This window comes from Lagopus muta, chromosome 24 (genome assembly GCF_023343835.1).
Source record: "Lagopus muta isolate bLagMut1 chromosome 24, bLagMut1 primary, whole genome shotgun sequence".
Taxonomy (NCBI): Eukaryota; Metazoa; Chordata; class Aves; order Galliformes; family Phasianidae; genus Lagopus; species Lagopus muta.
In genome coordinates this window covers 4,397,322-4,422,354 of record NC_064456.1, presented here as the reverse complement: position 1 = coordinate 4,422,354, position 25,033 = coordinate 4,397,322, and the positions used below count along the sequence as shown (strand labels likewise).

At 54.6% G+C, this 25,033-nt stretch overlaps 3 protein-coding genes and 1 long non-coding RNA gene across 6 annotated transcripts in view; 2 read left to right on the top strand and 2 right to left on the bottom strand.

The window, feature by feature from the left end:
- The first annotated feature begins 990 nt into the window (after positions 1-990).
- Positions 991-8,179, top strand: HMGA1 (high mobility group AT-hook 1). 3 transcript variants are annotated; one of them, XM_048925727.1, is made up of 7 exons: positions 1,063-1,078; positions 1,425-1,456; positions 1,826-2,002; positions 5,190-5,303; positions 5,998-6,078; positions 6,445-6,495; positions 6,897-8,179. In XM_048925727.1, the coding sequence occupies exons 3-7, from the start codon at positions 1,826-1,828 to the stop codon at positions 6,951-6,953; spliced, it is 480 nt and encodes a 159-aa protein (XP_048781684.1). In that variant the 5' UTR covers positions 1,063-1,078; positions 1,425-1,456; the 3' UTR covers positions 6,954-8,179. The 3 variants fall into 3 exon arrangements, with proteins under 3 accessions (XP_048781685.1, XP_048781684.1, XP_048781683.1); XM_048925728.1 differs by lacking the exon at positions 1,826-2,002 and having other exon boundaries at positions 991-1,078; positions 6,897-7,183; XM_048925726.1 differs by lacking the exons at positions 1,063-1,078; positions 1,425-1,456 and having other exon boundaries at positions 1,761-2,002; positions 6,900-7,183.
- SMIM29 (small integral membrane protein 29) lies at positions 7,310-9,322 on the bottom strand. The gene is made up of 4 exons (XM_048925733.1): positions 9,203-9,322; positions 8,570-8,595; positions 8,386-8,491; positions 7,310-8,244 (listed from the first exon to the last, which is right to left on the bottom strand). Exons 1-4 carry the CDS (start codon positions 9,311-9,313, stop codon positions 8,203-8,205), a joined length of 285 nt encoding a protein of 94 aa, XP_048781690.1. The 5' UTR covers positions 9,314-9,322; the 3' UTR covers positions 7,310-8,202.
- A 91-nt stretch (positions 9,323-9,413) lies between these two features.
- On the top strand, positions 9,414-17,806 carry LOC125684051 (uncharacterized). The gene is made up of 2 exons (XR_007373208.1): positions 9,414-9,498; positions 13,520-17,806. It is a non-coding gene; the product is annotated as an uncharacterized LOC125684051 (long non-coding RNA).
- Positions 17,783-25,033, bottom strand: part of NUDT3 (nudix hydrolase 3) — a 20,748-nt gene continuing 13,497 nt past the window's right edge. The window contains exons 3-5 of the mRNA XM_048925730.1: positions 20,042-20,086; positions 19,347-19,431; positions 17,783-18,757 (exon numbers count right to left, since the gene is read on the bottom strand). Coding sequence (XP_048781687.1) covers positions 18,588-18,757; positions 19,347-19,431; positions 20,042-20,086 — 300 coding nt within the window. The 3' untranslated portion in view covers positions 17,783-18,587. The remainder of the gene's footprint in view (positions 18,758-19,346; positions 19,432-20,041; positions 20,087-25,033) is intronic.

Below are 25,033 nucleotides of genomic sequence, written 5' to 3'. Positions count from 1 at the left end.
ACATCCCCCAGCACGGTCGTGCCTTCACCCCAACGCTCAGCCCTTCCCCTCCCAAGAGCTGATTACTGCCTGCAGGCGGCCATAAATGCTGGCACATCAGCTCGGGGGCGATGGCAGTGGGTTCTTCGCAGCACCAGCTGCCCTTGGACCCACACATCTCTGTGCAACGGGGTCACAAGTCTGGCAAGACCCGGGACCAGGAGGATTAATTGAGAGGGCTGGCAGGGTGATGAACACACCCTGGGTGAACTGGTTCTGTCGCTTTCCAGTTACCCAACGGCGTGGGCTGGGATTTGTTTTCCTGAGCAACCCTGGAAGATCCGGTTTCCCCTTTCCCAGGGAAACGAGTGGGAATCGGGCACCCAAATCCCAAACACAGCTCAGCACCGGGATGGGGGCGACGTGGGATAAGGGGGCATTGAATCCCCCCTCCCCCTCCCCACATGGACACCCATCTGCACCACTGTGCCAATTTGGGAAGTTCCACATCGGCTGTCGGCACCAAAGTGTAACTTCAGGAATGTGTCCCTGGAACGGGGCTGCAGAACATCACTGTGCGATGCTGGGGGATAAAAGCTGCCCTGGGAGGGTGGGAGGGGAAAAAGAGGTTTAAATGGATGAAAACTCACTCTAGGCGGCTCCACGTGGGGCTGGGCAGTGGGGAACAAAGCCCGGAGGGCAAACAAAGGCCCTTCCCCTTCTTGGTTGGGCTCATTGGGGGTGTTGGGGTTTTTATGGGGGGGTGGGGGATCTTTCCCATGCTCTGAGATGGGATGGAGAGAAAAACCTCATTTCCCACTTCTTCACGTTCCCAAATCCCCAAAGGGATCAGAGCAGCCCCAAATGGGGACAACCCCCCCCCCCCCTCCAAGGAGCCGCGGGGTTCCTCCATCCACCTCACACCGACCCTATTGGGGGGGTCCTCCAGCAGCTCCGCCCCACACGCAGCTCCGGCCCCACAGCCCCGGCCCTATCGCTCCCCGCCCCACAGCTCCTCCCCCCGGCTCTCCGTTCACCCCGGTGCCCTTATTTAATTTCCAGCGCGTTTGGGCTATTTTTAACAGCTGGACCCCCTCCAGTAAGGCTGAGAGCGCACCTTCCTTCCTCTTCCCCCCCCCCCCCCCCCCCCCATTTTTTTTTTTCCCTCCCCCCATTTTCTTTTCCCTCCCCCCATTTCTCCCCTTTCTTACTTTATTTCCTTAATGCTTCTGACCCCTTTTCCTTCCCCTTGGAGCACTTTGGTTCCCCCCCCCCCCTTTATTATCTCAATAAGAGCGGACCTCCAAAACTTCAAAACCTCTCTGCCTTCCCCTTCCCAGTTTGCCCACGCGTGTGTGTATGTGGGGGAGGTGGGGGGGGGCTCCCAACGAGGAAAATTGACTCTAATCATAATAATTAATAATCATAATTAATAATCATAACAGTCCGAGCGCCCATCTCCGGGATCGCGCTGACGGTGAGTGCTGCTCGTGGGGGGGGGGGGGGGGGGGGGGGGATGGATGTAAGGAGGGGGTGGGGGCAATGGGGATGGACGTGGGGGTCGTGGGCTGCCTGCCCCCCCTTTACGCCATCCTGCGCTACACGTGGGGCGCGCTGGAGGGGGGGGGTTGCTCCGAAAGTAATGCCTCCTATTTTTCACGCGCCGACCCCCCCCCACCCCCCCCAAAAAAAAAGAAAACCCAAAACCAACCCCAACCAACCTTCCCTCCCCCCCTCTCCCCCCTCCTTCCCCCAAACCCGACGTCAGAGGCGGATGTTGATGGGATGGCGGTGGAGGTTGAACCTTCCCGCCAATGCCCCGTTCCGCGTTGTCACCGCGCGACAGATGGCAGCAGAGGGGCACTCCGACAAAATGGCGTCCGACATCGAAGTGCGTATGAAGCAGTGGTGTGTGATTGAATTCCTGCATGCGGAAAAAATTGAACCCGTCGACATTCATCGACGGCTGCTGAACGTGTACGGAGACCAAACGGTGGATGTGAGCACCGTGAGGCGGTGGGTGGTGCGTATTGCTGCTGCTGTTCTTACCGGGAGCCGCAGGGCGATGCGACTGGAAGGGGGCTGATGGGGGGCTGGGGGTGGGTTGGGGGAAGGGGGCGATCCGTTTGTAAGGCTTCGCATCGCACGGGGCGCGGTGGGGGGGGTCCGCGTGGCGCTGCGTGCAGCGCCGGATCGGTGCGGCTGCCCCCCCCCCCCCCCCCCCCCCCCCCACGGGGCTCGGGTGTGTGTCCGTGTGTCCGTATGTGTGTGTATGGGGTACAGCTGTGCAGCTCGGTGCAAAGATGTAGGGCCTCGGTTCGGCTTCTGCCCCCCCCCCAACCCCCAGCCCTTCCCCGCGGGGTGCTGCTGAGAAATGGGGCTTTATTATCCCCCGCTGCACAAAGCCCCGATGCTGCCCTTCCTGCCTGCTTTCTTTCTCTTCCCCCCCCACCCCCCTCCCTCCTTCCCTCCCTCCCTCCTTCCTTTCTTTTATCACTTCCTTTTATGATGCATGCCCAGGAAGGAATGGGGGTGGGCTGCCCTTAATGGCTGGGGGTGGGTGGGGGGGCTTCAAAGCAACCCCGGGGTGTGTGTGTAAGGAGGGGGGGGGTCCTCATGAGCCTCCCTTCCCCGCCGAACGCGCTCTGCAACTTCTCCACTATTCTCCCCCCCCCCACCCGGCTGGTGCGGTTCGGTTCGCCCCCCCCCCCCCGCTGCCGTCGGGCTCCGTTTCCTGGGCGTGCGATGATGGGATGGATGTACGGCACCGCCCCCTCCCCCCCCCCCCCGGGTTTGGTTGAGCGGGGATGGATGGATGAATGGGGCTGCTCGCGTGGGGGGGGCGCAAGCTGGGGGGAGGGGGGGGCGTGAGGAAGGCCTTGCAGGCATTGCCGCCAGATTGCAGCACAGCGATGGGGCTGGAGAGGAGGGCAGAGCGCTCCTATAGGGATGGGGGGGGGTTCTCCATGCCTCCCTCAGCCCCATCGATCCGCAGGATGCATCCCCGCCGCCCCCCAGCGCCGCTGCATCCCCCCACCCCCCCCCCCCACGCCCCCCTCCTTCTGCAGAAAGGTTTCTTTCTCAGCTGCTTCCTCCCTTCCATGGCAACCCTGCTGCTCCCTCCCCTCTGGCTGCGATGCACGCCGTGGGGGGGCTGAGCTGCAGACACCCACTGCCGTTCTGTGGGTGCTGGAGAGCATCGCCCACGTGCAGCCCCGGCCCTGCAGCCCCGTCACACAACCCCAGCCCCACGCTGCACCTCCGTATCCCCATCTGCAAAGAGCAGAGCAGAGCTTTGGGATCCTTGCAGCAATGGGGCGATGCTGTGGAGCAGGCAGTGCATGGCTGGGGGTGGGATGGGGGGCTGTTGGCACTTTGCTGCAGGGCTGTGCGTGGCTGCAAACCCCCCCAGCTGCATGGGGTGGGGGGTACAGCACAGCCAGCAGGAGACGTTTGCTCTGATCCTGTCTTAAACCAGGAGAGAAACGCTGCTCACCCGCCGATGTTTCCCTTTCCTTAACCTAAAGCATGGGGGTGATGGTTTGTTTTCTCCGAATGCGGGGCCCTGGGATGCTGCTGAGTTGTGTTTTCAGGGCGTTGATGTGACCGCGTGGTTTCTGCCTCCAGCAAACCGAGGCGTGGGGGGAAGGGGGGGGGGGGGGGGGAATGTTTTGCACTCGTGAGTCACTTCCAGAGCTAATGCGTGGGTTTGAGAACGCTCCATGTGAGAGCACCGTGTGTTGTGCCCCGTGGTGTCCCCCCGTAGGGCCCAGCATCCCCCCTCCCTGGGACAGAAGCAGCAGTGCTGGCCCATGGAAACCACGTGCTTTTAGCTCAAGTGTGCCTAGCCTTTATGGAAGGGAGTGTGTGGGAGAAGGACCCCCCTGTGCTCCAGGTAACAGCTCCCTGTGCTGTGCTGGGGGTGCATTTGGGACCCCAGGAGGTGGGGATGCTGCTGTAGGAGAACTTTGGTGTCACTCCTGCCAGGAAGCTTCAGCTCCTCCATTGGGAATGTTTCCAGGGCTGTGCCTGTCTCCATGTGGTCGTGGGGCTGGGAGCTGGCTGTGCTGTGCTGTGCTGTGGCTCCGGATGAGCAGGTTTTCCCTACAGGTTTTTCCTCCACCCCCAGGAATGTTATTGGGATGGAGGAGGTGGAGAAACTCGCTTCTCTGTGGGGTTTCCCCATGAGCGAGGAAAGGCACGCAGCAATGTGACAGCCTGGGATGATTCCTGGTGCCCCCAATCCCAGGAGCAGGGCTGGGTTATGGGATGCAGCACCCATCCCAGCTGGGGGCAGCAAAGATGCACGGCCCTTCCCTTCCTGCACTGAAGCAGGATGCAGCCCAGGACCCCCACTGCCCCCCCCAGAGCTGTGCAGCTCCTCCTGCTTTTCCAGTTTGCCGTCTCTGGTGCTGTGTGTGGGATCTGAAGGACTCCAGATGAAATCTGGAGCTGCTCAGCCCACGCGGGTGGAAGAGGAACTGATGCTCAGCTGTGGGTTGGGCTCCCCAAAAGGCTGTGGGACCCCCAGGACAGCAACACCAGGAGCCCTCCATGCTCCATCCCCACAGCTTCGTAGCTTCATCCCCTGCATGAGGGCTGATGGGGGCCGAGGGGCTGCTGTGCCCCCACCCCCCCAGTGCCCTATGGGTTCTGTGTGCAGTGGGGAGGTGCCGGGTGGGATGAAGGGGCATCGGATGCTGTGCTGGGGACGGTGGCACCGTGCAGCTGCACCTGTGGGCTGGAGGGTTACAAAGCAACATTGGAGGGGGGTAAGGGGGGGCTTCTCCCAATTCCCATCCTGCCAGCACGTGCAGGGATCTGCAGAGCCCTCAGCAGGGCTTGGAGCTGCGTGTAACGCTACGGGGCACAGCGCAGCTCCAAAATGCAGCACCTCATCCCTCACCATCACCTCCCCCCCACCCCTTCCCCCCATCCCTCACCATCACCTCCCTTCCACCCCCCCCCCACGCCTCTCCATCACCTCCCTCCCACCCCACAGCAGGGGTTCCCCTTCCCCTCCCCACCACGGCCACGCTGACCCCAGGGATGCTCCGCTCGTCCCCCTCGGCCCTGTTGAGTCACTTCCGCGGCCCCCACCGCCCTCCCCCCTCCCTCCTTCCCTCTCTCCTCCTCTCCCTCCCGCCGTGGGGCTGAGAGCTGACCGACCTTCCTCCCCTTTTTTTTCTCCCCGCTCCTCCTCACCGCAGCCGCAGGGAAGGATGAGCGACGCCGGCGCCAAGCCCAGCCCGCCGCTGGCCTCCAAAGGGGAGAAAGATGCGGCAGAGAAGAGGGGACGGGGGCGGCCAAGGAAGAAACCGGAGGTATGGGGAAAGGGGGGGGGGGGAGAATGGGGGGGTCACGTTGCTGCTGGGGAGGGGGGGCACGTTGGCACACGGGGATGGAGTTGGGGGGGAAGGGGGGTGCTCAGGGTGCAGCCCCAACCTGGAGCGTGGTGATGCAGCACCCCCAAACTGCCCCGCACCCCAAATCCCTGCACCCCAGAGCCCCCCCCTCCAGCCCCATGTAAGGCTCTGGGTTCTCCCGCAGCTCCTCCCCTAGAGCTGCCTCTGCAGCCCGGCTAATTAAAGCCCTATTAGCACAAGCTGCTCAGAGGGATCAGATGCTGGCGGGTGGGGGGTGGAGGGGGGGCTTTGTGGTTGTCACAGCCCTCCCACAACGCTTTGCGCACAGCCCCTCCCCTCCCCCCTCCCCCCATGAAGGCAATGTTTGCCAATTCCCAGCTCTTTGCTGGCCAGGTTTGGGGTTTCCCAATGGGATGAAATTGGCAAATGGGGGGGGAGGGGGGGAGGTTGAGCAGAGGATTGAGAAAGGAGCTGGAGTTAAGCTGGGAGATTAATACTGAGGGGAGGGGGGGGTCACTGAAGGACAGCAGTGCTCTGCCCCAAAGCAGCGCTGAGCCCATTGCAGTGCTCCCAGTGCTGCTGCATCCCGGGGGCATCGACCCCGTCTGCAGTGCCCCCCCTCAACTCTTTTTACCCCCTCCCTCCCTCCCAGGATCCCAGCGAAGCGCCCACCCCCAAGAGACCCCGCGGCCGGCCGAAGGGCAGCAAGAACAAGGCCAGCTCCAAAGGCAGGGTAGGTGGCTGGGTGCAATTAGAGCTCAATTAGTGGCATTTCTGGGCTGATCCCCCATTCCTACAACCTCCCCCCCCCTCCCTTCCCCCCCAGCCATGGCAGCTGCATCCCGAAGAGGGGGTGGGGAGGAAGGGCTGGGCTGCGGGGTGTCTGCATGCACGCACCCTGCAACCTGCCTTCAAAACATGCAGCTCACATCCTGCACTGCTGTGTGAGTCACAGGCCGGGGCCGTGGCCATTGGGGTGATGGGATTTGGCAGCAGAGGGATGGGAGGGAGGTCCAGAGGTGGTGGGGGAAGGGGGGGTGGTGAGGGTGCACCATCCTGACCTCAGTTTTTGTTTTCCCCCCCCCCCTGGAATGCTCAGAAATCCTCAGTCGCACCAGGGATGAAACCTCGAGGCCGACCCAAAAAACCGGTGAGTGTCCCTTGCCCTTTTCCCCTGCCCTCCCAGCCGTGGGGCTTTTTGTCACTGTGTGTCTCCCCCCCCCGCCCCCCAGATGGTGGCAGTGACCCCATTGCGATGGGGATGCAGCGCTGGCAGAACGTTTTTATGAATGGAGCGGGAGGAAGCGTGGGAAGCGCTGAGTCATGGCTCACACTCAGTGCTGAGTCAGCGCCATGTGCCCCCCTCCGACCCCCCCATGGGGCGCAGCTGTGGGCACTGGGCCGCGCACACAGGGCCGTGCTGTGCTGCACACCGCGGGGTCGAAGCAGGAGCAGAGCCGCATGGAGGGGCAGAACCCTGCATGGTGACTTGTGCCTCAGTTTCCCCACTCGGTTTCTCCTCCCCCGCCACGTTTCTCCTTTGCTTTGCAGCAGCAGGACGAGGAGGAGGTGAACATTTCCCAGGAGTCATCTGAGGAGGAGCAGTGACCCCTCCTGAACCGCCGCTACCTCATCATCACCCCCCAGGACTGAGGGAGATGGACGGGGCACAGCCCCTCCCCGGCAGCACCCGGCTTCCTCCTCCTCCTCCTCCTCCTCCTCCTCCTGCCCCGCTCCTTCCTCACCCCCCAACAACAGCAGCACTGGAACGCAGGGCTCAGCCCCACAGCCCTATGGGGGGGACCCCCACCCCGCTCCCCCCAGCACAGTGGGGCAGCCCCACTCCCCCTCGCTGCATCCCTGCAGTGCCCGGTTCGGGGTGACCCCTTTCCCCATCGGTTCTGGTTAATTTTTATTTTATTATTTTTATATATATATATATTATTGTGTTTCGTTTTGGTTGGTTTTTCTTTTTTTTTTTTTTTTTTTTAATCCTTTTTTGGTTGTCCTCTCATTCACAACTACCTCTGGATATTTAAGTTCCACTCTTGGCTCACGGAGCACTGCTGTGCCGGTGTGGGGCAGCCGGGCATCCTTTGCTTGGGGTCATCATCATCTTTCTCTTTTTTTGGGGGGGTTGCATTGCTGGGGGTTGCAGCAGGGGGGGATTCTCCCCAGTTCAGCCGTTTGTTCATTGTTTTTTTTTTCTACTGTTAACTTTCAAGGTTCAGTCACTGCTGCTCCTGGGTGGGGGCATGGGGACACTGGGGGTCCCCCTGTGCCACCCCCACGGCTGCAGTGGGGCCAGGGGGGGTTCGGCGTCGGGTTCAGGGTGCTGCCAGTGTGGGGAAATAAGGGGGGATTTATTACTGTTTATTTTTTTGTTCCACTGTTAACGACCGTCTGGTTTCCTATTTGCAGTTACTTGAATAAAACGTTTTATGGAATAAAACAGTTGATGCTCTGCTCTGGGATTGAGCCTCCTATGGGGTCTGGGGTTGAGCCCCGTGTGGGGTCTGCCCATCACCACCGCCATTGTTGTTACAGAGAAACGTTTATTTGCCCCCCCCCCAAAGGAACTTGGGGTGTCCTGACCCCGCAAACACCATATAGGGCCAATAGGAGCCCATGGGTGCTCTGTGGGGCTGCACCTGTCTCACAGCCCCAGTGCATTTCCCCACCCCATCCTCAGTGCATTTTTTTAGGGTGGTTTCAAGAAAAAGCAGCAGAAAAATGTGCAGGAAGGTGGCAGGTGCCCTGTTACCATCCGTGCTCATGGGGATGCTGGCGCTGCTCCCGGTGCTGTGCTGCCACTGCTGGGGGGAGCTGTGGGTTCCAGTCCTGCTCCAGGGCAGCCTCAAGCCCTCCAACCCCCACGGGAGCCCCAGGTGGGACCCATCTGCAGGGAGGGATGGAGAGCCTTGAGCCACCACAGTGCAGCCGGTGGCCCCAGAATACAGCCCCCAACCCCAAAATGCAGGTCATGGCCCCAAAACGCAGCCTCCCACCCCAAAACAAAGCTCACAGCCCTAAAACTCACCTGGTGCTCCTCCGCCTCCACCAGCAGCTCGTGCTCCGACTCCTGCAGCTCCTCAGCAGGGTCATAGCTGTACATGGGCAGCAGGCGGTGCCGCAGGCGCTCCGACCTGGGGTGGGGATGGGGCTGAGCAGGGATGGGGTGCAGAACCGGGGGTTTATGGCATGGGGGTCCCCCAGTCACTCACCTTCGCTTCTTCTGGACGTACATCACCTGTATGGAGAGCAGGATGGGTGTGAGAGGGATGTGGGGATGGGGATGGGAGGGGGTTGGGGAATGGGTTGGAATTGGGGATGGAGTTGAGGATGGGGGCAGAGTTGGGGCTGGGGATGGGAGAGTGTTGGGGATGGGGACAGAGACAGTGGTGAGATTGGAGATGAGATTAGGGATGGGAACAGGATTGGCTGAGGATGGGAGAGCGTTAAGGGTGGGGATGATGGGGCTGGGGATGGCACTGAGGATGGGAAGAGTTGGGATCGAGGATGAAGACAGGGATGGTGCTGAGATTGGAGATGAGATTGAGGACAGGTTAGGGTTGAGAATTGGGACAGGGCTGGGCCTGGGGATGGGAACAGGATTGGGGCTGAAGAGTAGGAGAGGGTTGAGAACTGGGACAGGGTTGGGGTTACAGATGGGGGTGGGGACAGGGTTGGAATTGAGGATGGAGATGAAGTTGGGGAAGGGGACAGACTTAAACTTGGGGATGGAGCCAGGAATGAGGTTGAGGATGAGACTGGGGATGGGGAAAGGGACGAGGTTGGGAAGGAAGACGAGGACGGGAACGGAGCTGGGGCTGGGGTTGGGGTCTGCCCGCACTCACCGCAGCCAGGACGGCGCCCAGCAGGGTGAGCAGCACGAAGGGGCCGAGCACGGAGCCCACCAACGAATCGCCCGCAGCGCCGGGAGCGCTGGGAGCCGTCGCGTTGCTCATGGCTGCGGCGGTGCGGTGGCGGCTGCTCCCGACATGGGGACGGGTGGCACGAGGGAACGAGGCGGCCCCGGTAATGACGGCGTGGGGTGCGCCGGGGGCGGGGGGGGCTACGCAGCGCTCAGCCACGAGGACGTACCAGGAAGAGACACGGGTGGGTTGCCGTCACCCCGTCCGCCCTCCCTACGGTAAGAGCGGGCCGGGGATGGGGGAGGGGGGGGGGGGGGGTGAGCACCCAGGGGCTGCTGTGCCGCTCCCCCCCAAAGAAATCCGGCCACGCACCGCCACCCCGCATCACAGCCCTCCCCGCTACGACACGGCGCTGCAGATCCCGCACGCGGTGCCGCCCCCCCCCCCGCCCCATGCGGCCCTCCGAGCTCTGCGCCCCTCCGTGCTCCGCACCCCCAGCGCTTCCCATGCGTTGCTCGCCCCGCGCCTCCCTCCCCACCCCCCCCCTCCCGCGCCCCCCCGCGCGCTCCCGCCCCGCCCCACCTGCGCGCACCGCCCGCACCCGGAACCCGCGCAGCGCGTGACAGCGGGGCGGGGCTTTTTTGTGTTGGGGGCGGGGCTTACATGTAGGCGTGGCTTTTTCGTGGAGGGGGCGTGGCTCTGAACTCGATGCAGTGCAGCTTCACGGCCGCTAGGGGGCAGCAGAGACCGGGGGGGGGGGGGCAATGAGAGAGATGGGTGAAATAGAAGAGAATTCAAAAAAGGAAGAAGGGGGAAAGGAAGGAAAAAAAAATAGGCCAAGAAGGGACGGGGACAGCATGGAGCTTGGGGCGGGGGTTGGTTCCAGCCCTCCCTAGGGACACTCCCTGCTCTGGGATGCCAAAACCCTTTGTTTTAGTGGGAAGGGGCAGGGCTGGTTTGTCCCCACGCCGCGAGGCTCCCCCAGTGTCCCATTGTCCCCATTCCCAGTCATCCAGTGTCCTTTGCAATGCTGGTGGCCGTGTTGCCCTCACTGGTCCCACCGTCTCTGCTGCCTCCCCTTGGCCCCCAGAGGTCCCCTCCAATGGGGACAGAGGGAATGGACCTGGACAGGATGCTCAGGAGAAGGGAAACCATCACCCATAAAACGCTGCTGTACAGCTCACCCCATGGGACTCACCATACCCCATACATCCTCTGCCCCCTTACATCCCAAATCACACATCCCATGTCTTTCCCAAACCAGCCTCAGCCCCGCTCCCCCATCAGCAGCCATGGGAGCCTCCTGCTCATTGCTTCCCCCCCACACCCCCCAGCCTGACACCTAAAAATAAGATCTGCAGTTTCTAGGAAAGTTCCTTGGAGACAGTGAGCAAGCAGGAGGGCTGGGAGAGCACAGGGGCTGCTCAGCCCCAAGGAAATCACCCTTAACGCCCCCCCAGAAACATCGGCAATGAGGGCATCACCACCAACTTTGGGGAAACAGATCCTTTGCGACCAGGGGAACCAGCAGAGTGAGCAGACCTGCAGCAGAGAGCAGCAGCAGGGCCAACAGGCTGCTCTGCTCCCAAAGGTGCAGCAGAATGCACAGCAGCCCCTCCTCCCTGCTGCAGCCACCCTCACCCCTCCCATACTGTGCTCACAGCATCTCTGCAACTCCTGTCTGCAGTGAGCGATGAGTTCGAGATCAGAAAATTAACATCACCCAGAGTCACCTTTGGCTTCCCAAAGGAGCTCCATCGTTGTGCTGTACATCAGCTGGGGCTGCGGATGGACCAGCAGCGTGATGCTACACCTGGCAGAGTGCTGGGCAGACAGAGTCGGCGATTAACATCAGTGAGGATGGATACAGGGCACTGCTGGTGCTCTGCACCCCTGCAGCAGAAGCAGAAGGTCATTTCCACCTGCGGGCTTTGCAGCGCAGCTGCGAGCAGCTTATGAGCACTGCTAACATTCCTGCTCCACAAATCAAGGCTGAAAATGTCCGTGTGAGACCAGGCCTTACAGCTCACCCCAGTCCTACAGCACAGTTCCCTCTGCATGGAACCTGAAGGGCTCTCACAGCCTGGAACAGGCTGCCCAGGGAGGTGGTGGAGTCTCCTTCTCTGGAGATGTTCAAGACCTGCCTGGATGCCGACCTGTGCGACCTGCTGTAGGGAACTGCTTTGGCAGGGGGGTTGGACTCGATGAGCTCTGGAGGTCCCTTCCAACCCCTACAATTCTGTGATTCTGTGATTTTCACCCAGTTCAGCATTTGCTCCCCCAAATCCCAGACACAGCAAGGGGCAGCAGGGAGGGCTCTTCCCCATGCTCCCTCCCCCCCATCCCCACAGATGCACACGAAAACAAGAGACCAGGCAGCAAGCAGAGCTGTGTGCAGTATGGTGCGTTTATTGGTTGGCACTGAGTTACAGCCTGATGCTCGTCCAGCTCTCATCCAGCTTTGTTTTGCTTTTTGTGATTTTACCTTTCTTCTCCAGCACACACAGGGGTGCAGGCAGCCCTGCACTGAGCTGCCATGCGTGGTGCAGCTGGGTAGAGCCAACACCCAGCACACAGCTCACCCCAAAAGCAGCACTGGGTTGCATGGGGTGCACGAAGATCTGTGCTCTCCCTGGAAATGGAAAGATCAAAATCGCATAGGTTGATGCTAAACTTGCTAGCCAGCTCTGAGCAGGATGGAAGGAGAACATCTGTGTCATTGGTAGGCTCCAACTAAGAGCTGACCCTCGAGGAAAACCCAACCAGAATTTTAGTTGTAAGAAGAACGAATCCGAGTCAGTAAGAAAGAGAAACGCGAGATTGCCAAAATGCCCTTGCAGTCAGAAAGTGTGTTTGCAAACCATTTTTGCTTAATGTGTCATAAACTTAGAAACACAAAGCACAGGGGTGAGGAACAAAACTCTGCAGCGAGAAAAATCCAGTGGGTGATGGGAATTAAATGTCCAAATCCATCTGGGATTCATGGAGAACGCGGTGCTGATGATTCACTGGAGACGTCAGGCTGCTTTCAGCTCTCCTTGCTTTGCTCCCTGCATCAGTTCCACATTCCCACCTGAAGCCAACAGCCGCTCACTGGCACCCCCAGCTGAAAGCACTGATCTGCACGGAGCAGGAGCACCTGGAGCGATGCTGACTGCGCTCTGCCACTGCAGTTGTGCAGCCCCAGCCCAGACCCAGAGCCCTGAATGAGTCAGAAGTGTCTGCAGTGTTTAAACCTCATCCTCTGGGAACAGAGAGGCCAGGAGCTGGGTGAGAGCAGGCAGCCTTGAGGTTACAGAGGCAATGGCATCTAGGTGGCACAGTGGCATTCCCTGTATTGCTCCCACTGCCGCGCTGTGGGCTCTGCTCCCTGCTCAGGGATGCTGCCAGTGCTGGGCGCAGAGCTCAGAAGGCAAAGTGGAACTGCAAGGCGATGCTTCCAAACCTCCCAACTCAAAGAATACAAAACAGGACACACAAGATGCTCAGCAAACACTCCCGAACCTCCTGAGATTCCTTTCTGAGCTCATTGCTCAAATGCAATGTCAACATGCCCCATTTTCCTCCCCCCCAAGAAAAACAAAATCAAAACCAGCCCCGACCCACTGGCACCAAGAAGAGGTTTTATAAAACCCCCAAAAGACATCTTCAATCCAGGTAAGTGTCCTTTCACACCCAGCTACACCTTTTAATTACGTACAGACCTCAGGGCAGCACAGCCACCACCTTTCCATTCACCTCCCACCATCAGAGCCACAACTGCACCCAGTCTCACCCCAGCAGCGACGGAACCGAGGACAGATGCAGGTGTTACAGGATGGGAACACAGCAGCAGCCAGCTCACCTGCAGTCAAGGCCCACTTAGCATCCTCCTAAAGCAGCTAAGGAGCCGCTAGATGATGCTGTGCCATGGAGCGGGGAGAGCAGAGCAGAGCTGGGAATGGAAGCAAGGATTCCTGGCATTCCCTGCCCACATTTTTAGCCACTGAACGCTTCAGGTCTGCGCTAGAGGAAAAGCTGTGCTCCAGCAGATTCCACCTCCTTTGCATTTTTCAGTTTAGGGAGTTTGCTTTAAGGTACATCCAAGGTCACACTGAGCTGAACTGCCTTCTTGCTCAACAGGAACCTTGCTGCAAAGAGCCCACAGCGCGCTCCTGCCTGCCAGCAAAGCTGATGTTCATGGCTGTGGTTCCTTCCCTCCTGCTTTGCCCTGCAGCAAGGGGAACGCAGCACTGCAGTGGGTGCTGGCTGCACAGCGCCATGCCCACATCACGCAGCACTTCTCTTCTGCTCTTACAGGATGCCCCTCTGCTGCCAAGCTGGAATCAAAGCGATGTAAGAAGGAACCACACACTACAAAAGAGGACACACACACTACGGAAGAGAAACAGCTCAGATATGCAGTCACCTGTCTGTGCCACCGTTCTGTGGCAAAGCAAGAGGAGAGATCTGATGTGAGGACGGCCCTGAAGAGGCTCCATTTCTCTGTGCATCCGATCCTTCCTCAGAGCAGAACAGCTGGGTGAAATCCCTGCAGGTCTTCCACCAAGAGAACCCAAGGACGCTCCCAAGTTCTTCCTGCATCTTAAACTCACGGTGCACGATGAAGGGAAAGAGCAAAGCTCCAACAAGCCAGGTGCTGTCCCTCCCAGCTGATCCCAGCAGCAGCTTTAAGAGACCCATAATGAAGTACCTCTCCATAAAAGTCGTGTTCTATCCCTCCTTCTATCAGGTTTTAATTAGCTACTGGTGAACTGGGTTTATCAGTAATGCCAGCCTACAGCTTCAGCTCTGTTTAAATGCATTAAACGAAGTTAGCTAGCTGCCCATCAGAACTCCTCATCCACCTTTTTGCTAATGGTGACCCAACCAACGTTATTTTAGCTTGCAAAGTTGAGAGCAGCCCCGAGCACCGCTCAGCCAGGTGGCAAATGCCAAGCATCCCTGTTTGGAAGCTGCTGCAACGCCAAGGAAAGCAGCACGGCGTTGCTGAGCTCCAGCTGCCCACAGGACAGCACAGAACAGCTCTGCTAAGGACACGACCACAGATAAAGGAGGTGCAAACCTCCCTGCCAGCTCTTCTCCATCACCAATGAAGTACTGTGTGAAACCCAACAGTCCATCTTTGTGCAGCAACCAGAAGTACTCCAGCAGCACTGAATGCCAGACTTCAATGGAGAACCAGCCTCACTCAACCCCTTCCTGGCCGCCTCCAAGGCAGCATCTCCCCCTCTGGTGTCTTGGCAATTGCCCTCAGCCTCTCTCACACACCTGCAGCCTCAGCCATGGGGCACATCTATCACATCCCACGTGGTGAGGGTTCTCCATGGGAGAGAGAACATCCCTCGTGTTGTTTTCAATTGAAATAGCTCCTTCCTTTTAAGCTTGCCCTTGGAAGGCCCCACAGAGCTAAATCTGAAACCAAGAAATCATTTCACAGCCACAACTCCAGGAGCCTCACGCTGCACATCTGCCACCGTTTCCAAACTCCCACAGATCTGAACACAGCAATCCCCCTCCCACCATTCCAAAACCCCATCAGAGAGGTTTCCTACAGCTCGACAGTGGGGCAGTTTCAACCCCAATGAGTTTAATTACGTTTGGAACTCCTCCACACGGGGACATGCTGGTGTGTTAAGCCTCAGGTGAAGCCATCAGAGCAGCACTGGGGCTGACCAGCACCTTCTGGAAGAACCGAGCAGCGCTGGAAGGTGTCCTTTTTCTCCTATTGGAATCCATAGAACAGAACAAATAGCAGCAAACCCATTGGTGGGCATCAGCTTAGCCTTGCATGCTGCTGCAGCAGCAGTAATCCAGGCTGCCCTGTCAGATGAGCCAGCACTGTGTTAGTATTTGGGGTTTAAGGGATAATCACGCTAAGCAGAGGTGCCTCTAAGTGCCAACTGCACTTCCCTTCTCCATTAAGGTCCCAAACACATCTGTAAATCCAGATGGGAGGATGCAAGTCACTGACAGCAGGCTTTAATTCTGACAAGACTGGAGGAAGCGACTCAATGCCAAAGTTGGGAACTGGTCCCATAGAGAAGCCCTCTGTTCTACACAGCACACCTCCCCTTCACTGCCACTGCATCACTGACCCCACAACCCCGAGGCGTCACTCAGGGCACAGAGCACCCCAGTACTGAAGCACCCCATGAGCCAGGCATTTTGCTCACATTCTCCCCTCTTCCCTGCCTCTCAGCGTGCAAAGCATCCCCACGTGCACAACGCATTTGTACAGCACAGAAAGCAACGAGGGAGAAAGGAATGTTGTGGTGAAGAAGCCGCAGAGGACACTGGAAGTTTCGCTTCCAGCAGCCCATCAGCCATAGGTGATGATGGATGGAGCCACTCCGAGCTGAAGCTGCTGCATCACAAACAGGGCTGGCATTTACCTGAGCACTGCTTTCAGCAAACCAGGCACGTGAATCCTGCAGCTTTGGGGCGACTCGATCAATTTGCTGCAAGCCTGCAGGTTGTCTGAAGGAGGCGTCTGCTTTTGTTAGAGAACACCTACAGCTGCACCAGCCAAACATCCACGGCTATGCAGAAAGCCAAGCAAAGAATATTACTCTTGAACAGGAAGCTGAGACACGTTGTAATGACAGGTTTATGGTGCTAGGCTTAAGGGGTCAGCCCAGACACGACACAAAACAATTCCGCTGGCTCAAAATAGCACCAGTTCCAGCAAGGCTGGGAGCCTGAGCCCAACCTGCAGGCTGCACGTGGTGGGCTTTCAGCAGTGCTCACAACACCAGCCCTGGGCACCTCCACCATCTCCACCCCAAAGCCAGGGAGCCGCTTTCCAAACAGCTCCTGAACAACTGAGGAAGGCAGCGCGACTGTGGATCCCAAATCAATTTAGCACAACCCAGGCAGAGCCTCCCTGGCATGCAATGCAGCTCCACCAGTTACTACAGAAGATCTCAGATGCTGAAGATGGGAACTTGCAGGTGGAACAAGACTAAGCTCTGTTCCCAAAACCACATCTGTTGAACAAAAGCTTTTTCTGCCCCAGGAGCTAATTGCAGTTCAGAAGGCATAATATCAGCCACTCCGTGTTACTGTGTTAACAGCATCAATTCATGCCACATTAGAACACTTTCTTGGCACAATTTATTTTTCTGACCCAAACAAATAAGCCATTAGCAAGTCATTAACAATTTTCTACCCTAAATTGTCAGTTTAACAGCCCTGTAAAAACATTTTTTAGTTTATAAACAAAAAGTGTGCATGCTGTTGATATTAAAACTGCAATTACTCTTTCAGGAGTACCAGCTGTTTTGTTGCAAAGCATTCTCCACACACTGATCCGTACAGTACAAGAGCTCAGCTGAAGGCAGTAGGTGGCTGTTTGGTGCCACTCAGGGCTCGGTAACAGCAGACTGCTGCAATCCTTGTACACTCCCCAAGGCAAGACTGGAGCCCTTGTGAGAGTTTGGTTCAGACAGAGAGCAGGACAGCATTGTACATTCGTCTCTAAGTTGAAGTGAACTGAACTGGTGTAATTCAGGCTCCATTCCAGGCTACTCCTTGAATAATGCCTCTCAGCTTTTTCTTATGCGTGGTTTTTCATGTCAGCAATCGCTGGCACTGCTCTTGGCCTGGCTACCCCACATCGATGAAAGCAGGGGGAACAAGTACAGGAACAGAATAGGATCTGAAAATGAACAGCTTCTTGCCAAAGCAGCAAGGATACCATTCCCCCTTGTCCCAAGCTCCATGGATATTTCCATCAGATTTTCATATGTTAAGTGCTTCTTGGGAAGAGAGAAAACTCTGAACAGTGAGTATTTATTAGAATATTTTTTTGTTAAATAAAGAGGAAAAAAAAAAGAGTACTGCAGATTTAATTTCACATCTTGGCTATGTTCTGACAAAAGAGAAGTTACTGAATTCAGCAACTGCTTCTTGTCCCAAGCCAGGGATTAATTAATGCCCCTCCCAAAAGTTGTACCTGTCCCAACCCACCCCCAGCCCCAACCCTTCCCATTTTATTTCCCAACTAGACAACACTGTTGGCAAATCAAGACAGCATGAAACTTACATCAATAAAAACAGAACAACAACAAAAAAAAAAGTGAAGCGTGCCAACGCATCAGGGAAGCCGTCCTACCAACGGTGCGCTCCTCCAACCAGCAACTCAGCTCAGGAGTCAGCTGTACCTTTCATGGAGGACAGCTTAAACATTCTGAATGTGCTCCATGGTGCAACTGCAAGTGCTGCGGAACCACAGGACAAGAGATTGAACACCTGAATTTTTCCCCCTGGGCTTCTTCTCAGGGATATTCGTGGTCATCCAGCCAAGGGTCGGCGCAGCAACACTCACTAAGTACAATCCGATGCTTCAGCACAAGTTAGGATATCCAGTTCAGCACGGTATAAGGCATGTGGACAAGAAGAGACATCAGCGGAATGCAGCAGGATCAGCAGAACAGCATTGGTGATTGACACTCCAGTTTGTCAGACTTTGAGCCCCCTCTGAATCCCCACCACAGACGTTTGTTTCCTACCGTAGCGTTTCTGAGGCTATTTATTTTTGGCCAAGCCCTAAAAGACCAACTCTTTTTTTTTTTGTTTCATTTTGATGTGAAAAGCAGAAACGGCGGCAGAAGCTGCAGGAGAAGCGACTGAGCAGCAGGGATGTCTGCAGGTGATCAAAACTCTGCCCTCAACTTCAAGAGTCACTGCACCAAATGGGGAGTTGCTGAATGGGGAGTAAACTGGCCCAGCCACTAGCACTGTCACAGAACGTGTATTGTTAGAGAAAAAAAAACAGAACAAAAGGCAAACAGATTAATTATGAACCCTTCTTTTCAAAGCAGACCAGGATTAAAAAAAAAATTAAAATGTTAGATTCTCCATCTAACAAAAAAAAATGTTGTTTATATACATGTGCTGAAAGTGACCGCCACGCAGGTCCAAACAGCACCTTACAGTACAGACTAAGACTTAAAGAGCTGATCTCACATTTGAAGTCTTTTAATTAAAAAAAAAAAGTGGCTATGGCTGGGATGACAGAAATGGGACACTTCAGAACACAAGGCAGAGGCAAAACGGGCAGCCTCGCTCGCCAGGCAATGGAAGCGGTGTAACGGGAAAGGGGCACTTCATGCACAAAATGTATCTTACAAAATACATATCCAAAAAAAGCAAAAAACAACAACAACAACGAAAAAAAAAAAGCCAACAACAACAAAAAAAAATCCCACCTTGCACTAAATTGCAGCACTCTTAACACTTGCTCTGCCACAGGCTGCTGCCCATGCCTTGTTTGATAGAGGAGGCATGTGAAAAAGGGGAGGGGAGGGGGGGAATCCATGTTTCAGTCTGTTTTTCAAAATCTCTCTCACAGGGACGTCCTCAGTCATCTGATGTCAGACACAGAGCCCTCAGAGTACGTCGTGGTCATGACTGGAGTGCCGTTGTTTGCCAAGCAGCCTTGCCTCAAGGTTTCAAAATACGAGGCCTGCACCGGTTTGTGATACTGCAGAACTTTGATGGCATCTTCTATCTTAAACCATTCCCTTTTCCTTCCTGCAGGCAGAAAAGAAAGATCAGTAGGTGCAGCAAAATGATGTTACCTTTCTCTGTTTAAGAAAGAATTAGCTTTCAGCCATGTGCACATGCTGCAAGAACAGCTGCAGCCTGTAACACAGCAGCAGTGCAGAAGACACCAGGATGCATTTGCTGTTCAAGTCAGAAATCATTTTAGGACGATCCACAGCACTTCAACCACCAGCCAGTTTTGGTGAACTGGCAAGTGAACTCAGTGCTTGTTCCCTGCTCTTCCAGTAAAGGCAGAAAGGACACAGCCTAAGGAGATCAGCTCACAGGTGCCACAGTGCTATTGGCAAACACTGTGAGGAACAACTCATTTTCATTTATGAACCTGATTTAAATGCAAAGATTTCAAAAGAAAATAGAGAATGATTAATCCACACTGCCCACATACATTTCCTTCTAATTTTAGGAAGGAAAGCTCTTCATGCTCTGAGCCTGGTGCAGGAATTAAACACAGCACTGCTGTACAGGCAGCTGCATGGCTGAAGTGAGTTCTCCCAGGCCACAGAGCCAACTGTTTGATCACCATTCTTTTTTTTTTCCCCCAAGCAACCAAACTTACCAATATTGACAGAGTCCTCCCAGTCTTCCAACACTTCTGTGACAATCAGTACGTAAACATATGTCCTGTGTTTCCTGTCCCGATTCTGGAAGGCAAAGTGAACAGAGCAATGACAAAGTGAGCAGAGGAGGAAAAGCAGCCACAAGTAGCGTGCTGCAGCTGGGATGCTACAGTGCATGATGGGCTGCTTTCCTCACTTAACAATACTGCATCTTAAATGAAAGGTCTGAAGTACCTGCAGGGGCAGCAGACAAGAAAAATATTCTAGTTCCTAAAGTGTGAAACAGTTTCTCTGTGGTACCCCCTGCCCACACATCTCAGTGCCCCTGTGTTTCTGCCCTCCTGCTGGGGGCACTCACACCTCTCCACATCACTTTGGGAAATGGTTACAGTGCTGCTCAGGACTGGTTGGTGTTTTGGGGGCACCGAGGAAGGGATGAAGGCACTGAGGAGATTCAGTTTGTGCTGGCTTGTCACTGCTAACTCCAAAAGAAGCAGAAATCACTGGTGAGCAATGCCACCAAAAAGATCAGCATATACACACACATATATATATATAAATTAAATGAGGAACTTTGAGCCTTTCTTCAAACAAGTCACCCACCTTACTTCCCAACAAACTGGGAAGTGACTATTGCTTCAAGAGGATTTTACTCAACCAAACTTTCCAGCCCCAAACTGTGTCTGAAACTTACCTCAAAAATTCCCACCAATCTTCCTAACGTCCCTTTCACTCCAGCCTAGAAAAGGTGAAAGGAAAAAAAGAAAGTCTTTAACAACAGGTCAGTACACATTTCCCCATTCATTGTGCAGGAGCAGCTCCTTTAGAACAAGAAGCAAGTGCTGTAATTCAGCTAATGGTCACAAATTATACAAATGTTTTGTGAGCTCCAACCATGCATGCATTCCCAGCATTTCTTCCCTTCTTTTTCTGTACTCAAATATTTTCTGTTTCTTAATTCAATCTGAAGAAAAACCGAAAAATGATTCTTTACTAATTGCACATCAATACACCCTGAATTCCGACCAGAACCTTCTCTAAAGGTTGTTGCAGCCTGAGCACGGCTAAAAATCGCCTTGGGGCTCAGCAGTTTTACCTTTTTAGAATTACAGCTTAAGAAAATAACTTCAAAGCACGAGTCAGACATCCTCACAGCACCAAAGCAACCTGACATCTCCGAGGCATTTCAGGGATGTCCTCCATCCGTTTGAAGCAAGCTACAGCAAACAGCAAACACCACCCGAGTTGTAACGTGACCTCATGGCCTCCACAACAGGAGCAGGAGTGTTTGTGATACAGCACAAAGCACAGGCGCAAATCGAAGGAGGATTTCTGAATCAAAGGCTGGGACAAAGAGGAGAGATCTAAGCAGCAGCTGCGCCTTCCACACCGAGCTTCCACCTCCACCTGCTTGCTGTTCGTACGTCCACACGCTGCTGGGGCTCAGACACATCCTCCAAGCGAATGCAAAATGCCACCCCACTCTCCTGCCCCCAGAGCCCTCCTCCTCCCGTAACAGATGCTCCTTTTTACTGTGAATGATTGGAATTCAAGTGCTACAGATGAGGTGGGATTTTGCTCCGTGACTCAATTGGGGTGAAACAACACGCAGAACATGGCCCACAACCCAGCCACGTTTGGAAGGCAAACTGAGCTGCCAACCCTGGCAGCTGGAGCACATGGTGAGCAGTGCAGGAAAGCAGTGCCTCTGCTCCTGCAGCACCAACCCAGCAGCCCGAGTTAGCCAGGCTCAGGGTTTCTATAGGGAAAGGTATTCAGGAGAGGAGTTACATATTTAAATGCTTAATAGTTACACAAACTCTCTGTCCTGAGCAGCTGGGATACCGTTCTGTGTTTGTTCAGCTACTACTCTGTTGCTGGAGTCACATGCTTTTGGAAAGGAGGACCTCTCGTTAATTAGGAGCCAAGTGCTTCAGTTCCCAGCTCATACTGAACCAAAACAGTCAGAGCAAACACCACTGCTGCTCCCACAGCTGCCCCAAAGGAACCAAGGGCTTTATAGCTCCCACCACCCCAAGCTACCCCTGAAACCCACATTCTTTCCATCACACACTCTCTGAGCTCGACTAATAGGAAGCAGCGTTTCAATTCAACCTCCTACACTGGTTTGGATATGAAATTTATTGTCCCATCAGTACTTCTGACATTCTGGCTGGCCCATAGGTGGGTCACTGGCTATGAACCACAAAGCTATTTCTGGAGTCAAAGAGCAATTCCACGAAGGTCACCATTCGCATGCATGCACTCAGCATGGCAAGCACAGAGAACTCAGGCTGACCTTTGCAGATGAGCAGTGCTGCCTCATCTGAAGAGCTGCTACTAATGGCTCTCAGGAGTGAACCAGACAGCAAACACTTCAAAAGGACCTCATTCCAAGGAGGAAACTCCTTTGGCAATCTCAAATGGTGGCTTTGTTTTATTTAGATAAGCAGCCCTATCATTCAGCCAGCAGGAATGAGGCGAAGGACAGAAGGCTTCCACGTTCACAACATAAATACGTCCAAAGATGAAGTGCAATCAAATGGGAAAGGTAAATCAAGGTTTTAAGCCAATTTTCTCCACCTGCTCCTGGAGGAGATTACTGAATGACTGCTCTCCTTCCCTACCTGCAGAGGCACTGAATGGAGAGCCAGGGTTGTTCTTGTCTGCTCTCCAACCTGACTGAGAACAAATACATCTCCGATCAGCCACACAGACTGGAAACCAAGCAAGAGCTCTGCACTGCCAAGCAGCCTGTGCCCGGCTCTGACAGCATGCTTGCACTAGCACAGGCAGGCACGGGGCCCTTCCTTTTGTTCTGGCGAAGCAAAGAGGTATCCAAAGCAACAGTCTACAAACCGACATCCTTCTCTACTCAGCCTGGACTTACTCATCCAAATGGCACAAAACCGTGACTCCAAGCAAAGGTGCTGTAGGAAAACCACACTGAATTATTGTCAGGCAACTGAAAGAAGCGCCGAGGCTTCCTTTGTCTGTGAGTTTATCGCATGCAAATGGTGATAGGAGTGCTGTGATTCAATCAAACATTAGGCTGGCCATAACCAAAGTGAGAAATGGTAAAGCCTTGAAGATTGCAAAGGACATCGACCGTGAAATCTTTCAGTCCAATGACTCTCACCCAACTTTACAGGTGCTGTAAACATTGACACCACAGTAAAATACCTTAGCTGCTACCCCCAGCAAAGAAGGCTCAGTCATAACAGAACTTCCGGGCTCCTCTTAGGGCTTCTATGGGGAGCAACCCCTCTGCACTTCCCCCCTGATCCCTGCTGCACGTCGATGAGCAATTTCTTGGAAAGCCAGAGCCCAGCCACAGGCTCACCCAGGACTGGCGCTGGATCTAAGCCTTAATTTGCACCAGATGACTCTGGAATTTTCTCCTTGGTAGTAACTGGATTGAGAACCGCGGGCTGCAGCAGGGTGTCTGGCAGCAGCACCACGAGTTATTTGGGCATGTGTTCCCCCCCCCACAGGCATTAGCAGTGCTGCAACCCCCAGAGCACACACCTGCACAAGGAGGGCGCTACCAAACCCATCATCTGTAGACAGAAAAGCCCCAGCACTGTGCTCCATCTGCAGGGGTGAGAGCACAACTCCACTGAGCAGCAGTGCTCCCCAGGCAAGGGCGGCCAGCAGGCTGGCATTCAGGCTCCTCATTCTCTGCCCCATGCATCCAGCAGACCCAAACCAGTTTGCAATGCCTAAGGTGGTCCTAGCTGGAAGGCAGCCTCAGCAGGAGCATATCCCTACGCACAGCTGCCCCAAACCAGCACATGGCAGGGATGGGCTGGGCACGCAGGACAAGCAACCAAAATGGGGAGGAAATGAAGTTTTACCAACTCTGCTGCTCATGGAACAACTTGTTTGAATGAAGAAAAACTATCGAAGACATCCAAGAACAGCAGGTTCAGGTTTCAAAGCTGAAAATAAGTTCGGGTCAAATGCAAAAAGCAGCCTGCAGCAACACCATCTGTTCCTAGGGACAGCTTTTATTTCCTTCCATCTGAGCTAAGGAAAATGTGGGTTGGAATTTCAGCTATTTTACTTTGCTCTATTAGGCTCAAAGCCTGCATCTACTATAGGTTACTGCTGGGCAAGAGGACTGTGGTAAAACACCCAGATCTCTAAATGCTTGCAGTACTGAAGGCAGTAAATCACACCCATAAGGGCTGCTAGCTTAGACAAGTTCTGAAGACACCAATTATACAGCAGCTAGGCAAATTTTCTTGCTGCCTTCACTGCGTCTCAGAGAGGGTTATATTTATTTAACTAATTCTTTCCTGCATTACAACTGATGCACACCTCTGCATATGGTTATAAAATACCAGAGTAAAGAATTTCCACGCATTACACTCATTTTTATATGAGTTTTGAGTACGTAAGGTGATAGATGGCAGTGAAGCTGATCTGGTATTTGCACAGAGCATTACTAAATCTACGAAGAGCTCACAGCTATCACAGCTCATTCATTCATAACCCCTGCCATGATATTTCAGATAAAACACAGGGCTTCCTATGCTGGCACTGAAAGACATTGTTATTTGTATCCTAAATCACATACAGAACACATGAAACTGAAAAGACTGCTCATAAGCCATCCTTGGGAGGGAAACTACTGTCCAGCAATCAGATCAAAGCGCTGTGAGATGGACGATTTCTGATACCAGCATCCATTGTCTGTTTGATCACAGATAAAGCACAGCTTATCTTTCTTTTGCACCCCATGAAGAAAGCACGACCAACACTTGTGTAATTTTATACAACTTGACATTTACTCAGTATTTAAAGGTCAGGATGTGAAAGATGCTATAAGTGCAGAATTAAATGCCTTTGGGTTTAACAGATGAATGTGGAGGCTTTCTTCAAAGTCACTCCATAATAAGTTTAATTTAAGGCAGCTATTTCTAAAACATGTTCTTCACCAGTTGCTCACACCCATGAAAAGCCCTTATTCCCAACATGACATTCATTTTGAGGAGAGAATGCAACAGCAGAGAGAAACTAAATCCAAGAACGAAGAAGCCAAGAACACGCTATGCTGGTGATGATCAGTACTTTAGAAGGCCATGTAATTTTTCTAAAGGGGAACCTGAGAACACACCTGGAGCACACAGCTGTGTGGGCGACTGGCTGCAGTGTGCCAGAAGGGTGGATGGTGATAGGATAAGGGGGAATGGTTTTAAACTGCGACAGGGGGGTTTAGGCTGGATATCAGGAGGAAGTTTTTCACCCAGAGGGTGGTGAGGCACTGGCACAGGTTGCCCAAGGAGGCTGTGGATGCCCCATCCCTGCAGGCATTCAAGGCCAGGCTGGATGTGGCTCTGGGCAGCCTGGGCTGCTGGCTGGCGACCTGCACACAGCAGGGGTTGGAACTGGATGAGCGCTGTGCTCCTTTGCAACCCAGGCCATGCTGTGATCACTCCATGATCAGTGAGGGGCTGGCCCTGAAGGATGGCTCTCCCTCAGAGCTGGAGCGCTCATCTGCTGCACTCTGCCTGCAGAGCTCCGTCACTTCGCATTGCATACAGACAGCGGTAAGCGTGACAAGTGTTGGTACCTGTCTGCTTTAATACATCTGCTGGGACAGATTAATATGGAGAGTCCTTATGTAAACTAGGACAAGGACTTGAACTCAAACGGGGACAAAGGGATGGCAGATCTCACT

Coding starts and splice junctions, on each gene's coding strand:
- HMGA1 (XM_048925727.1), top strand. CDS start 1,826: ATGGCAGCAGAGGGGCACTCCGACAAAATGGCGTCCGACATCGAAGTG. Junction 6,079..6,444: donor AGGCCAGCTCCAAAGGCAGG/GTAGGTGGCTGG, acceptor TGGAATGCTCAG/AAATCCTCAGTCGCACCAGG. Junction 6,496..6,896: donor GAGGCCGACCCAAAAAACCG/GTGAGTGTCCCT, acceptor TTTGCTTTGCAG/CAGCAGGACGAGGAGGAGGT.
- SMIM29 (XM_048925733.1), bottom strand. CDS start 9,313: ATGAGCAACGCGACGGCTCCCAGCGCTCCCGGCGCTGCGGGCGATTCG. Junction 8,596..9,202: donor TGGGCGCCGTCCTGGCTGCG/GTGAGTGCGGGC, acceptor CTCTCCATACAG/GTGATGTACGTCCAGAAGAA. Junction 8,492..8,569: donor TACGTCCAGAAGAAGCGAAG/GTGAGTGACTGG, acceptor TCCCCACCCCAG/GTCGGAGCGCCTGCGGCACC.